Below are 12,818 nucleotides of genomic sequence, written 5' to 3'. Positions count from 1 at the left end.
ACACATGCATTTACAGTGGGTTAAAAATGCAAGTAAGCAAGCAAAAGAGAAAGAACACTATTAAGATACTGGGACACAACCAGTGCAACTCAAATCTATTATTACGTTTTTTCTCTCACTATAAAAATATTCTGCAAACTTAAATATAATAATGGTCGTTAAAACATGTACTTTGAAGTCTACCCACAAAAAAATTCAAACCTCCTAGTTTACATCCATTTCTTTCCCTTTTATATCTCTCACTGTTCATTTCTTTCTTTCTTTCTATTTCCTTCACAACTTTTTGAATCTCTGAGTCATACTGTTACATAGTTGGTTGAACTATTCCACAAGCCAGAAGGTTGCGGGTTCAATTCCTGATGAGGTTACTGGATTTTTCAATTCACTTAATCCTTCCAGCTGTACTATGATGGGGTCGTCTCAACCTCTAACAGAAATAAGTACCAGGAATCTTCCTGGAAGTTAAGGGTAGCCTGTATGTAAGGCTCGCAACAATCTCACCACCATCTGTGAGCCAACTGTGTATAAAGTGTGGAAGCCTCAATGTCTCATAACCTATGGGCCTCCAAGGCCTGTTATGGGGATATCTTTAACTTTTCCCCCTTATACTCTTTGCATATACACATGGGCTTGCTCATGCAGTCTCACACTATTCCAATGAAATGTGACTCTTACTATGTTGCATGAGATTGTAGTTTCTCATGGTCATGACTATGAAGATACTGTCTACTGAGATGTGACACTGTGTAGACTGATAGACTGTTCATTTCAGAGGACCCTGCTACCCTGAAGATGGAGGCAGCACATTCCTCCAAATGTTGCTGATGATATGCAAGACTATGCGGTGTCACATTAAATAAAACAGTACTTTTACTACATTAGGTTTCATATTTTCTGGGACATGTGTTTAAAGTTACATTGGCTGCCTAGCTAATCTGTTTTCATTTCATGTTTCTTCAAAAGTATTTACACTATGTTGGCCATTGACATGAAGAAAGATCATAGCAGTACTGAGCTGGAAGGAACTATTTGTACATGCCATATATAGCAGACGACTGCCTTCAAAATCATAATCATCATTATCACCACCCTCATTCCTTATATGTGCACCAACATTTCTATGAACAGTCCACAAATGCAGTGAAAACTAATAAGACACATTACTTTATAGCTTGCTTGCAGAAAAACTGTACATTACACAGATAAATAATGGACCTCAAATTTTGAATATTAATCTCAGTGGTATCATAACTTAACATTCAATGTCTCTAACATAATGGCAGCCACCAACATGTGAATATGTGACTGAATGCAAGATATAAGGTATGGAATATATATGTTACACCATTCTTCCAAGTGCAAAAACAAAATACAATTTACATATTAAGCACAAACTCAAAACTCCTATTACATCCAAGTTCCAAAATTCACTTTATTTAATTTTAATCTTACTTGTATACTTAAACACACATATGGTTGAATACTTACTTCTGTTATTAATATAAGTCTCAAAGATTATGAGTCACACTGGTATATTTGAAAGTATGGTTACCACAGAATGGAAACCAAGAAAAAAGCATATCAAGAACATGCATAAGATACAAGAGGAGCCATGCATATATCAGTAACCAATCTCTTTCCCCAAGAAGGAATCAGGATGCACTGCAAAGTTCAAGTACAGCACAGAAAATTACATTATATACATACACAAAGGAAATGTACAACAGAAAGTTGCAATTATGGTAATTACTTTTCTTTTATCAAATGCTGTATGTATGATAATTCACCATCAATACAATCTAAAAGGAGACTAACTGCAAGTCATAAAGGTACACAAGAGGAAAATCTGGCTGAAATACTTCCTTCCTATTAGTACTAACTGTCTGATCAAGAAACTCACTGCTACATAATTCATATAGTACTATGAGTATTGTTTCCTGCATATGTTTGTAATAAATTGAAATGAATATAAAGCCTCTTACTGGAGAATTTTGTCTACAGTGAAACTAGTTCTCTAATGACAGCATCCAACAATAAGTTATACACAAATTTCACACTACACCGAATTTTAAAGAAACCCCCACATTTGAAAAATGAGGCTTCACTTTATGATAACTTCAACAAAAACTAAATTATTTTTCCAACTATTTCATTATCTTTTAAGAATGTACAAAGAAAATGCAAATTTTAATAAAATCAATATAATTAAGTTTGGGATAGCTCAGTCAATATAGGAAATATATTAGAGGCTGGATGAGTCTAGCCATGGAAAAGAGATTTTTTCTTCTCCATTGAGTCCAGAGGACAGCCTTTTATCCACTGGGTACTAGGACTATTTCCCTGGGAGAAAAGTGGCTGAGGCATGAAGCTAATCTCTCATCTCTAGCTATTCTGTGGAGTTACACTTCCATTCCCCATAGATTAAGCAAAGAGAGAACTTTTATATTAAAATTTCATTCAAATAAATTTTGTTTTCAAGTTATGTATTGAAGTATGTACTTCAGCTACAAGAATATAACAATTTATGTTCATGAAATACACAAAGCATAATCTGCAGAAGACTCAGGCACATACAGAGGATGGGGCATCTACTCTTTATTATTACTCTGATTTGTCTAGAAGAGAGAAATTTGTCCATATACCGAATAACTAGAAGGAATTTATGGCCTCAACACTAGCTTCCTACACAAAGATTATATCTGGATTCAAAATTATTTCTCTTCATGTCAAGGACAAGAAGCAATGAATACACTGGATATATACAGTCATGGACACAAAGTATCCTCTGAATAAAAAGTAATATGCAAGAGTTATTTGTGTGTTTAGTCACTCTGTGTTACACATATGCAACACTTAAGTCTCAAAGCCAGAAACTTAGTTATGTTCTATACTGAAATTTAATGACAGATAACAGACTTTTGAGATGAAGAATTGTAATGTTCTGAAAGGATGTAGATTCAAACTTAGAAGCACAAAGTACATGTTTCATAAGATTATGCATGCTACATTTTTAGAAATTATGCTCAGACAAATAAATTTTGCAAATATTAATATTTTTTTGTGTTAAAAAACTGTGCAATGAGCAGAGAATACTGAATGTGGAAGAACATGTACTCAGTTTTCTTTTTCTATGATATATCACAGATGTTGAATTCTGGATTTTTGTTTCTGTTTCATACATGAAGAATTTCTCAAACCAGAAATTTTTTCCAGTCATTAGTGGTGAAGAATTTAAGATCGCACAGATCTGTCACCTATTATAGAGACATGTAAGTGAAATTTGGTGAACAACATTAAGGAAAAGTATAAGTATTTGATTATTACGTGGATTATTCAGAGAATACAAGAAAATGAGTACAAAGAGCAAACGTATATCAGATCAGGAGATGCTGGAATGTTTACATATGACCACAATTATATGACATTTTCCGCTACTTTTTGGTATATCTGATACAGTGTACACATGTCATTTGAGAAATTTGTGATGTGCCATGTCATGGTTGTCATTACACTAACATACTTCTTACCAGATTTCATTAAAAAACATAAATTGAATTGTCAAGACCAAATTTTACACCCTTTAAAAAGGAACAAGTTGCTACCATAACTAATCATATGAAGAAGGGAATGCAGCAAGTATCACATAATCAAATGTACCATAGAAAACGGGTATGTCCATATAACTGTATTATCAAAAACCTCAGCACCACTGTTTTCTCTTCTCTGTCTATCTATTTGAGATTCAATCATCTACTATGGAATATGAGTACACAAAATATCTGACATACAGAAAACAGGTGTTATTATAGGATCTACAGGCCCTACAAGGAAACACAAAGTGGAGGATTTGGAGAGGTGATCTGTACAGAAACACCAACAGCTAAACATTTACTTGTTTGCTAAGAATATTTACCTCCTTGCTCACTGGCCCGACTCTGACGACCTGCTGCCTGTTCAATGATCTCATTTAGCACCATCACATCTGAAGAAAAATATCACAAAGTTCACTAAAGTTCAAAAGGGTCCATATTATTCTGGTATAAAAATCTACAATCATCTGCCTAAAGAGCTGAAACAATTATCTAATAACCAGAAATCCTTTGAACGTTCCCTAAAAAGATTTTTACATGCTAACTCTTTTTATACATTAAATGAGTATGTTAATTACAAAGGAACATAAATTTGAATGCTTAACGCCACATTTTAATATAGTTGGTAAGGGTGATGTGAAGAGTTGTATTGTGGCTACTTGTGACTTATGTTTGTTTACTTTTTTTGCCTTGTATTGTTGTATGTGCTAGATAATTAATGTGGGTGATCTTCGCGGTGTGACTTGTGTGACTTTGTGTATGTCTTTGATGACTAATTCCACATCCTGGGTTTGTTCCCTGTATGGATGTTTATGGAAAGTGGAGGATGTGTATGTATGTATATGACGAGTCCTGTATCAATGTATTTTGATTTATGGGAAAATTATGTTAATTTTAAGTTTTTATAGTAATGCACTTTTTAAATTATGTTTAGTTACAATTGTAATAAGCTCTTGTTTTGTCTTTTTTTTATATTACCTATGTTAGTTAACTGGTGTGTGTTATTTTAGTTGTGTGACTTATGTAATCTATTACATGTATACATCTATAATCAAATAAACAAAATTCATAAGTACAATCAGAAAGGCTTTCACATGCATTGGGCAGGGCTATAGTCAAGGCAGGGTAAAGAAGGGCAGGGCTCCAGTATCTTTTCAGTGACAAGTTGCTTTCCTGGCATTTCTTTTGTGACAATAATGCCAAACATAGGAAAAAGTTAATAATACTTGTGTTTTTGTTATTACACTCTTCAAAAAGGTAATTTCACTTCAGCAGTATAATATTATGTTCAGGAAAATACCTAAAAGGAAGATCCTAAAAGTATTTACATTAAAGGTTTTGTATCAATTAAAATAAAAGAACTTATAGTCTGTTTACATGTACTTTTTGAGTTCTATATTTGAGGCAGAAACAACAGACCATTAAATTCCTGACTGTAACAATCTTTGTTTCAAGTAAGCTGAGTATATTGTAACGTAATGGAGTGACTATACATGAGCTTCAGATGGGCAATAGGATTTATTGCACTCTTTAAACAACTTGTGACTACATTTTACAAATCACTATAGCAGAAAAACTAATGTTATCGTTCACAGTCTTCACTGCACTGTTTGGTAACATCTTCTAGCAGTGGAAATTCCTCTGATCCTGGGCTCACATCCTCACAGGCTGGATGGCCATCTCATGCCAACCTCCTACTCTTCTACCTACCATCTCAAGACTGTCTCGTAATAGCAACTTGTCCTCATTATACAGCCTTGGCACAACCGACCAGAAAACATCACTTCCAATGGTTCTTTTATTGTTGGGTGACATTGCTATCCATGCGAAACACACATAAATCATTGTACCTCGGCTGCATGGAAATTATTGTTATCCTGGTGAGTTGTTTACTATGCCATGACCTTGTAACAGCTCTCTTCTGTTATAATGTCACAATATCAATCTGGCAGACACCTTATATCTTTCTCATATTAATTAATGACACCATGTTCTAATTATCATAGTGCAATATTATTATGATCCTTCAACTTCTAGCACTATATCTTCATAATTTTATCAACAGATGCCAAGATAATATAGGAAATTGCATATGATGTGCAGACAAAGGTGGCCATCATTGTTATATGTACACAACTTATCAACATTTTGTTAAGTTTATTTTACATGTATATAATGCAGTTATATGGTTTCATTTTGTCTGTAAATAAATTCATTAAATAAAATTAAAAAATGAAATTTCATGAATAAACTTCATCAAATAAAATCCGATATGGAATTACTGTATTCAAATCATATTCAAAATGATTCTCAACCATTGTCAAGCAATTAGTATTTAAAACTTTAATGTCACCGAACAATTTAAAAGATGGCAAGATCTAACACTCTGACAAAGGGGAAAAGAGCTGTCAAGCAGTACTCTACCCACAGATGACACAGATGTTTTTCTAATGACTAAAAGATTACTTGGGGAGTATGTAAGTTTCACATCCACATTTGTTTATATGATACAGATCATAAATCATTCTATCATAAATTGGATACCAACAAGCTAAAGCTGTGAGCCACTGATTCAAGGATTGTTTATACACTCTCTCGTGTCAGGATATATTACACATTAAGAATGTTACTAAAATACCACAACTATAGTAGTTTATCACAAATATTTTGTACACTGTGGTAACAATTTTACATACTATCATGGCTGTCAGACCATACCCCCAGTACAGGGGATCTAACAACTTACCATCCATATCAACAACAGTTGTTGATTGCATCTGTTCAACGAATGGGTTATCTCCATGTTTTGCTTTGACTGCTCCACTGTCACTATCAACAGATGTGTCCTGCAATAAAGTTAAGGGTGATTTGCAAGTTCACACTCTCTTTAGTGAGTACAGCTATAATACAATATAAATACACTTCCTTAAACACACAGTTAAAATCCTGATTATGAATTTTGAAACTAATTTTCTTGATTTTCTTTTTTCCTCCAAACAACCATTCAGTGGATATACAGCATGACAAACCTGTACTCTGTACTATATCTGTTGCTATACCGACTATGGTATCCCAGTTCCTATTTTTAGATATGCAAAATGTAAATATCTTCCTACCATGTATTTATGCTCATCTGGCATAGCAGATGTAGAGTTAGGCATCTGTGAAGGGTTGTTCCGTCCTGTCCGACCTCTCAGTTGGCTCTCCTTGGTCTTAGGCGCACCAAGGAGATCCCCATGTGATGTGTAGGATATCCGAGATGCATGAGATGTGTATGAGGAATGCCTTGATCCAAGATTAGCATAATAAACTGGTACAACTATCGCCCCATTCTCTTCAGACATTGGCGTTACTGCATTTGAGTCATCTGCATAAGGCAGATGCTCCTGGAAACAAGAAAATTGAAGGCTATGTATCACTGCTTTGATGATGTTTTTCTTTTTTATTGCTAGTGGTGTGGGACTAAGTCCCTTGTACTGCAGACACTTCTGACCTATTGTACCAGCCCCAGATGATAGGTGAGGTTGATTGTGGAGCAATTGGTGGAATGAAGATTGGCAGGGGAAACCAAAGTACTCAGAGAAAACATGCCCCAGTGCCTCTTTTTCCACCACAAATCCCACTTGACCAGGCCCAGGATCGAACCCGGGCCGCCATGGTGGGAAGCCAGCGAATAACCGCTTGAGCTATGGCGCGGCCTTGATGATGTGTTTACTAATTCTGTTATAGAATACTAGGCATATGGCAACAATGGTTTTGTAATAAATGGACCGGTATATTTCATACTTTTCTTAGTATCTCTGATAATTTTAGCATCCTTTCACTACCTTATATTATTCAAGAGTGATAACACTGCATAACTTTCATCAGAACACAATTCCAGCCTTAAAATTAGAAAAAGGAGAGAGTCTAGACTCTAGACTAAACTTATTGCCCTCTCCTTTTTCTAATTTTAAGGCTGGAATTGTGTTCTGATGAAAGTTATACAGTGTTATCACTCTTGAATAATAAAAAGTAGTGAAAGGATGCTAAAATTATCAGAGATACTAAGAAAAGTATGAAATATACTGATCCATTCTGAGGTTGGTTCTAGCTCTAGACTCTAGAGCTAGAACCCACCTCAGAATTTTACATACAAAATTGATTTCAATAACTGGACTTCACAGGTTTTCAAAGTAAGAAAAAATATTTCTGGAAAGTGAACAATGTGTAGCTCCTAGATTCTGACACACCATGATGGCTGTAATATGTCCAGCTCTTTTAAAACAAGACCCACAAAGTTAAACAAATTAAAAATGAGAGAATGAACCAAAACTAAAAAGGGATTTTTTATGGTCCCTTTCTCTTCATTTGTAAAAGTCATTACAGGCCAATACAACTTCTCAGATCCACATACTCTACAGTGTGGTTGGCTGGACCTACAAATAAAACTACTTACTTGTGCGTCGAGGTATGTAGAAAGAACAAGAGGCTTTCGATCTCCACCTGGTGGACCCACAAACCTCCCACGTCCATTTCTAATTGTGAACTGATGACTGCCACGGGAACCTCGGCGCAAATTAAATGGTGAACCTGGCAGACTCAGACTTGCCTGAAATATTGTGAAGAGAGCAAACACTCACCAGGTGGGTGATAAATGAAATGATTAAGAAATTTCTAATACAATCTCTGAGTAATAATACATTGGATTAGTACCAGAATCTCTTATGGAGCTTTATTCTGTGAATGTGAAATAAACAATCAAATTTGCTTAATAAATGTTATTACCTCACAGGGGCCAAATGAACACCCCTTTGCTATTTCTTAAAATGGAAGCAGAGCTTCTCTATAGACTCTTCATATGATAGGAAGTGAATTTATACAGCCAACAGCAAGGAATTTTCTTCAATAGTAGGTGATCTCTGTGCTCTAAAAATTAAATTCCCATATGACAATAAGAAGACAAATGCCTCAAGTTAGTTAATAAGACAGATGGCTTATCAATACATTAAGAGTTTTCTGAAATAAAAAATACAATATTTATAGGCCAGAAATTAGTTCAGAGAGGGATATATAAAGCCAGTTTATTGAGTCATACTGAGAAGAAATCTCAATAACTCTTTGAGTAACTGCTCACTATAATTAGTAAGTAATCAGTAAACTATCCATCAACTTCTCTATAATAACCAACATGTTCCAAAACTAATAGTAAACAGGTTAAAAAGCACCATTCTCTACACTGTCGAGGTTAAGTACACCATTTTTTTGAACTGGTAAATGACAATTCTCTTATTTTCTTTTTATATTGGTATTTCGTATTGAAAACTAAATTTCACATAAAAATGATGTTGCCATAATATAGGCAATAATATATGAGACAATAAACACATTCCAGTTAAGGGGAAAGCTTATGTAGCTATCTGAAATTAACTAAACATAATAAAATGAAAAGAAATAAATGAAATAAGAATAATTAAAAGTATTAAAGAAAACCAGAAGAGGACATATGTGCAATGATGAGAAGAAGCATGTGTGAAATATTCAGTTAATCAATGAATGGCTCATAAAAAGAGATGATTGGAAGGACAGTCAACATCAGACACATGGCACCTATCAGGACTGCAAGGTTATTTCTAGATACATCTTATAAAGAAAACACGAGCAGTGAACTGAAGATGAGCTGCAAGATAAGTATAAGGGACTAACATATTATAAATGAACAGGGAGGAATAAGAAACAAAGATCATATTGTGAATCCATGGGGACTGAGAGATTGCACTTGATCTTTAATTCTTTGGCCAATAAACCCAGTAAATCACGGGTCAGAACAAATTAATCTTTTATTACAGATTATCTGTTGCCTGATTTAAAGGAAAAAATGCTATAATTACTATATTTCAGAGATGGGATCAGCCTCCATCATCAGGAGAAGATATTTCAATTTATTTTTATATTATGCTTTTTTTTTCTTAAAAATGTATTTGTGTGCTATAACGAAAAAAATGAAAATAAAAACTGAAATGTCAATGTATCAGATACTGAAGAACTTCTGACTTCTGAGAAGTGTGATGCACAGGAATGCTTTCATATCTTCAGAATGTAACTAAATCGTAAGATTTGATTAATAAAATTACATTTATTTTTCACACGCTTTTCAGAAACATTATTTTACTTGCACATTGCCTGAGTGTAGGCATAAATGTAGTCAAATTGAACACATCCTTGTATTTAAAACACGTTTGTTGCTATTACATATTATCATGAAGAAAATTCAAATCATGGAAAAATAAATAATAAAATTATATAGCCAATTGCTGGGACAGCAAACCAGTTTTCTAAGGAAAGAGGTCTTAAGCAACTAATTATTTAGATTCAACGCCACAAAGAGAGTCAATAAAACTTAGATTGTAAAGGGTTCTGACAATGGTGTATAATACACAGAATTGAGAAGTACTGGGTTTTTGGACTTTCTCCCCCCTCACCTGAGGATGAAAACAGATCCAGCTTCCAAAACGTTGTTTTTTCTAGTTTCTAGAATACCGGACATTGGACAAAGTCCAAAAACCCAGTACTTCTCAATAAAACTAGGTTTATGAAAAATAAGATGGAACAGAGAACATATGTTTCTAGCCCCACAAATGTACTTAATGTTAGATATTACTACCTTACTTGCATAGTTGGCTGTACAAATAAGCAATCTAATTGTGGGACACTCATCTGATGTGAAATTTTATGGTGCAAATGCTTGTGTGACTGCTCTTCACAGCATGGGATGAATCATGTTACAGACTGCAGAATTGACATACCTTCACGAGGCTTTCCGGGTATGTAAAAGTAAACTGGCTTTTAGTTGCAGTATTTGAATCTCTGTACTGACAGTGAGGAACCTTAAGAAAAAAAGAGAAAAATCTCCTACCAAAATATATTCACACACTCTTTTCCCCTAAAATATTCTTGTAAATAAATATTTTAAATACCAAACATAAAGTGCTCTTAAAATGGCTTTCACTGTAACAAGAGTTGCTTCATGCCTGTGCAGTGAATAAAAGAATACTTCAACCCTTAAAAAAGTGCCAAAATAATAAATGATAACGGTACAAACTAAAATAATAGAAAATTCCATCCAAGGGTGACAAATAACATGCTGTGAAGTTGGTAAGGTTCCTTTTTGGTGCTCTTGAGGATTTCTTTAACATAAAAATTTGAAGTCTTGACAACATCAAAGATTCATATTGTAGTCTTCCGGTTATGACATCATTCAGTCTAGCATGTAAATTAAATATCTGGGGGAGAATACTGCCTCCATTTTCAGAACCTTGAGGAGAGGGTTAGTAGGTTCCTCTGAAACGGTTTTACACACTCTTACCATTATAAACTGGAAGACAAAAATATGAGTAATGTGGTTTTATTTACTGTTAGAGAAAAGCCAGGACTACAGATAAAACACACGTTCATATCTTAAATAGAATCTGCAGTTACAGTATTGTTTCTGAATGTCAAGAGCCATCTCTATTTATTGTTTAAAAATAGTCTCTTATTATTCTAATATCTGTACTTTTCTAAGAAAATACAGATAATGAGATGAAATTAAAAGTGGAGAGACTGAAAACTATGGGATAAGAGACACAGTATAAGGTGTGACAGAATATGATGTAAGATGATGTTATTTGAGATGAGAAATAATATGATAAAAATGATGTATGCAATAGAAATATTTCAAATAAAATGCTTTATAATAAAACAAGACAGACTGAAAAAGATGATATGACATCAGCTATACTGGCGATATATTTTATGGTTTACTCTATGATGCTTCCAGTATCTTCTTCTATAGCATTGATGATGGTGATGTAATATGAGTAAGATATGTATCTTCAATCACTGCAGTAAAATGAAAATGAAATGACCAAGATTGTTTTCGATATTCTCCTTAGTTGAGCATTTTTTAATTTTGCTTTCTGTTTATATTCTTTAGCTTTTTATTAGTACCATATTAAGAGCAAATTTTACTATTATGCCACACAAAGAACATAATATACTTCATCCTCTATGAACACTAAAGCTTTTTATAATTTATGTCAATGAGAATAAAAGAAACTGAGAAATTATGTATTTTAATCACCAGGGTTGGCTTATAAAAAGAAATAAATCAGCTTTTTCATGTGACTACTCTACCAAATGATGTCTGCTCTGAATCTGAAAATAACACCACTCACATAATTACAGCATCTATACCCTAAGTCAGCACTAGCAGGCCACAATACTGTGAAGAAAGAATGTGTTTTGATGACAGCATTCAATATTATTTGCATGTTTTTTCTTTTGTTTTCCTTGGCATTACAGCCCCAGTGGGCCTAGGCCTACCTCCATGAACTTCTCCATTATTTGCATGTACCTACATAAAATCATAATTATGTAAGAAAATGTTTAAAAGAAATCTTTGATGACAAGCTTCAGTACAAACAGAAGTTCTATTTGTTGGATTTAAGGTTCTCAGATTAATGACTATGAAGATTACAATCTCCTACAATGTAACACCGCTGACTCTGGTAGAAGTTCACCATATTTCAGTAGAACATACTGCCTCCATCTTAAAAGGTCAAAGGGTAAGCCAAGAAAATAATCAGCAAGAAGCATGCATTTCTTGCCGCCTGATTCTTATTACCTACTTGCTTGGTTTACTTATTAGCCCTGAAGATGGAGAGAGACTGTATTTCTTCTGAAAACCAATAAACTCCTGCCAGAATACACAGCATTACAACCCAGAAGGTAGTATTATTTCAACATGATGATAAATCAATAACTAAGATATGAATAAATAGCTCTTTTAAACGAACATATTTGCTTTTATCTTATACTAGTACATATTTGAAAATTTTTTACTTTGTATTCAATCTGACATTGATGTCAGTATTGTTTCTCTGTGCAGCACTTTTACGAAACTGGTTGTAAAAATGTGTAACTCCATTCAATGTCACATAAGTCTTACCAAAAGAGAAACATAGTAAGATAAGCTGAGAATGATAATCAAGAATCCATTTTTGTATTTCTCATAACAGGATCAGGATCAAGATTGGTAGCATTAAGGACACCATGTAAAAGTTTACTTTTGTGTAGTTGTAACAATAATGACCAATAATTTAAGTGAATGTGGATCATTCATTACAAACAAATAACAACAACATAGATGGAAAACAAATAAAAGAAGCCAGTGTAAAGGTTTAGGTAGCAAAAAAGCAATAACAGGTA

General features: G+C 33.9%; 1 protein-coding gene across 21 annotated transcripts in view; it reads right to left on the bottom strand.

The window, feature by feature from the left end:
- LOC111864711 (sodium channel protein para) overlaps positions 1-12,818 on the bottom strand; it is a 289,515-nt gene that overhangs the window by 71,515 nt on the left and 205,182 nt on the right. For 11 of the 21 annotated variants that reach the window (XM_033751556.1, XM_033751558.1, XM_033751557.1 and 8 more), the window contains 4 exons: positions 8,029-8,181; positions 6,707-6,976; positions 6,337-6,436; positions 3,914-3,982 (listed from right to left, as the gene is read on the bottom strand). In XM_033751556.1, coding sequence (XP_033607447.1) covers positions 3,914-3,982; positions 6,337-6,436; positions 6,707-6,976; positions 8,029-8,181 — 592 coding nt within the window. Of the gene's footprint in view, positions 1-3,913; positions 3,983-6,336; positions 6,437-6,706; positions 6,977-8,028; positions 8,182-10,375; positions 10,457-12,818 lie in introns of all 21 variants that reach the window. The other 10 variants (XM_033751552.1, XM_033751551.1, XM_033751554.1 and 7 more) reach the window with 1 other exon arrangement.

Source organism: Cryptotermes secundus, unplaced genomic scaffold, assembly GCF_002891405.2.
Source record: "Cryptotermes secundus unplaced genomic scaffold, Csec_1.0 scaffold654, whole genome shotgun sequence".
NCBI classification, from domain to species: Eukaryota; Metazoa; Arthropoda; class Insecta; order Blattodea; family Kalotermitidae; genus Cryptotermes; species Cryptotermes secundus.
This window is presented reverse-complemented; position numbering and strand designations above follow the sequence as displayed.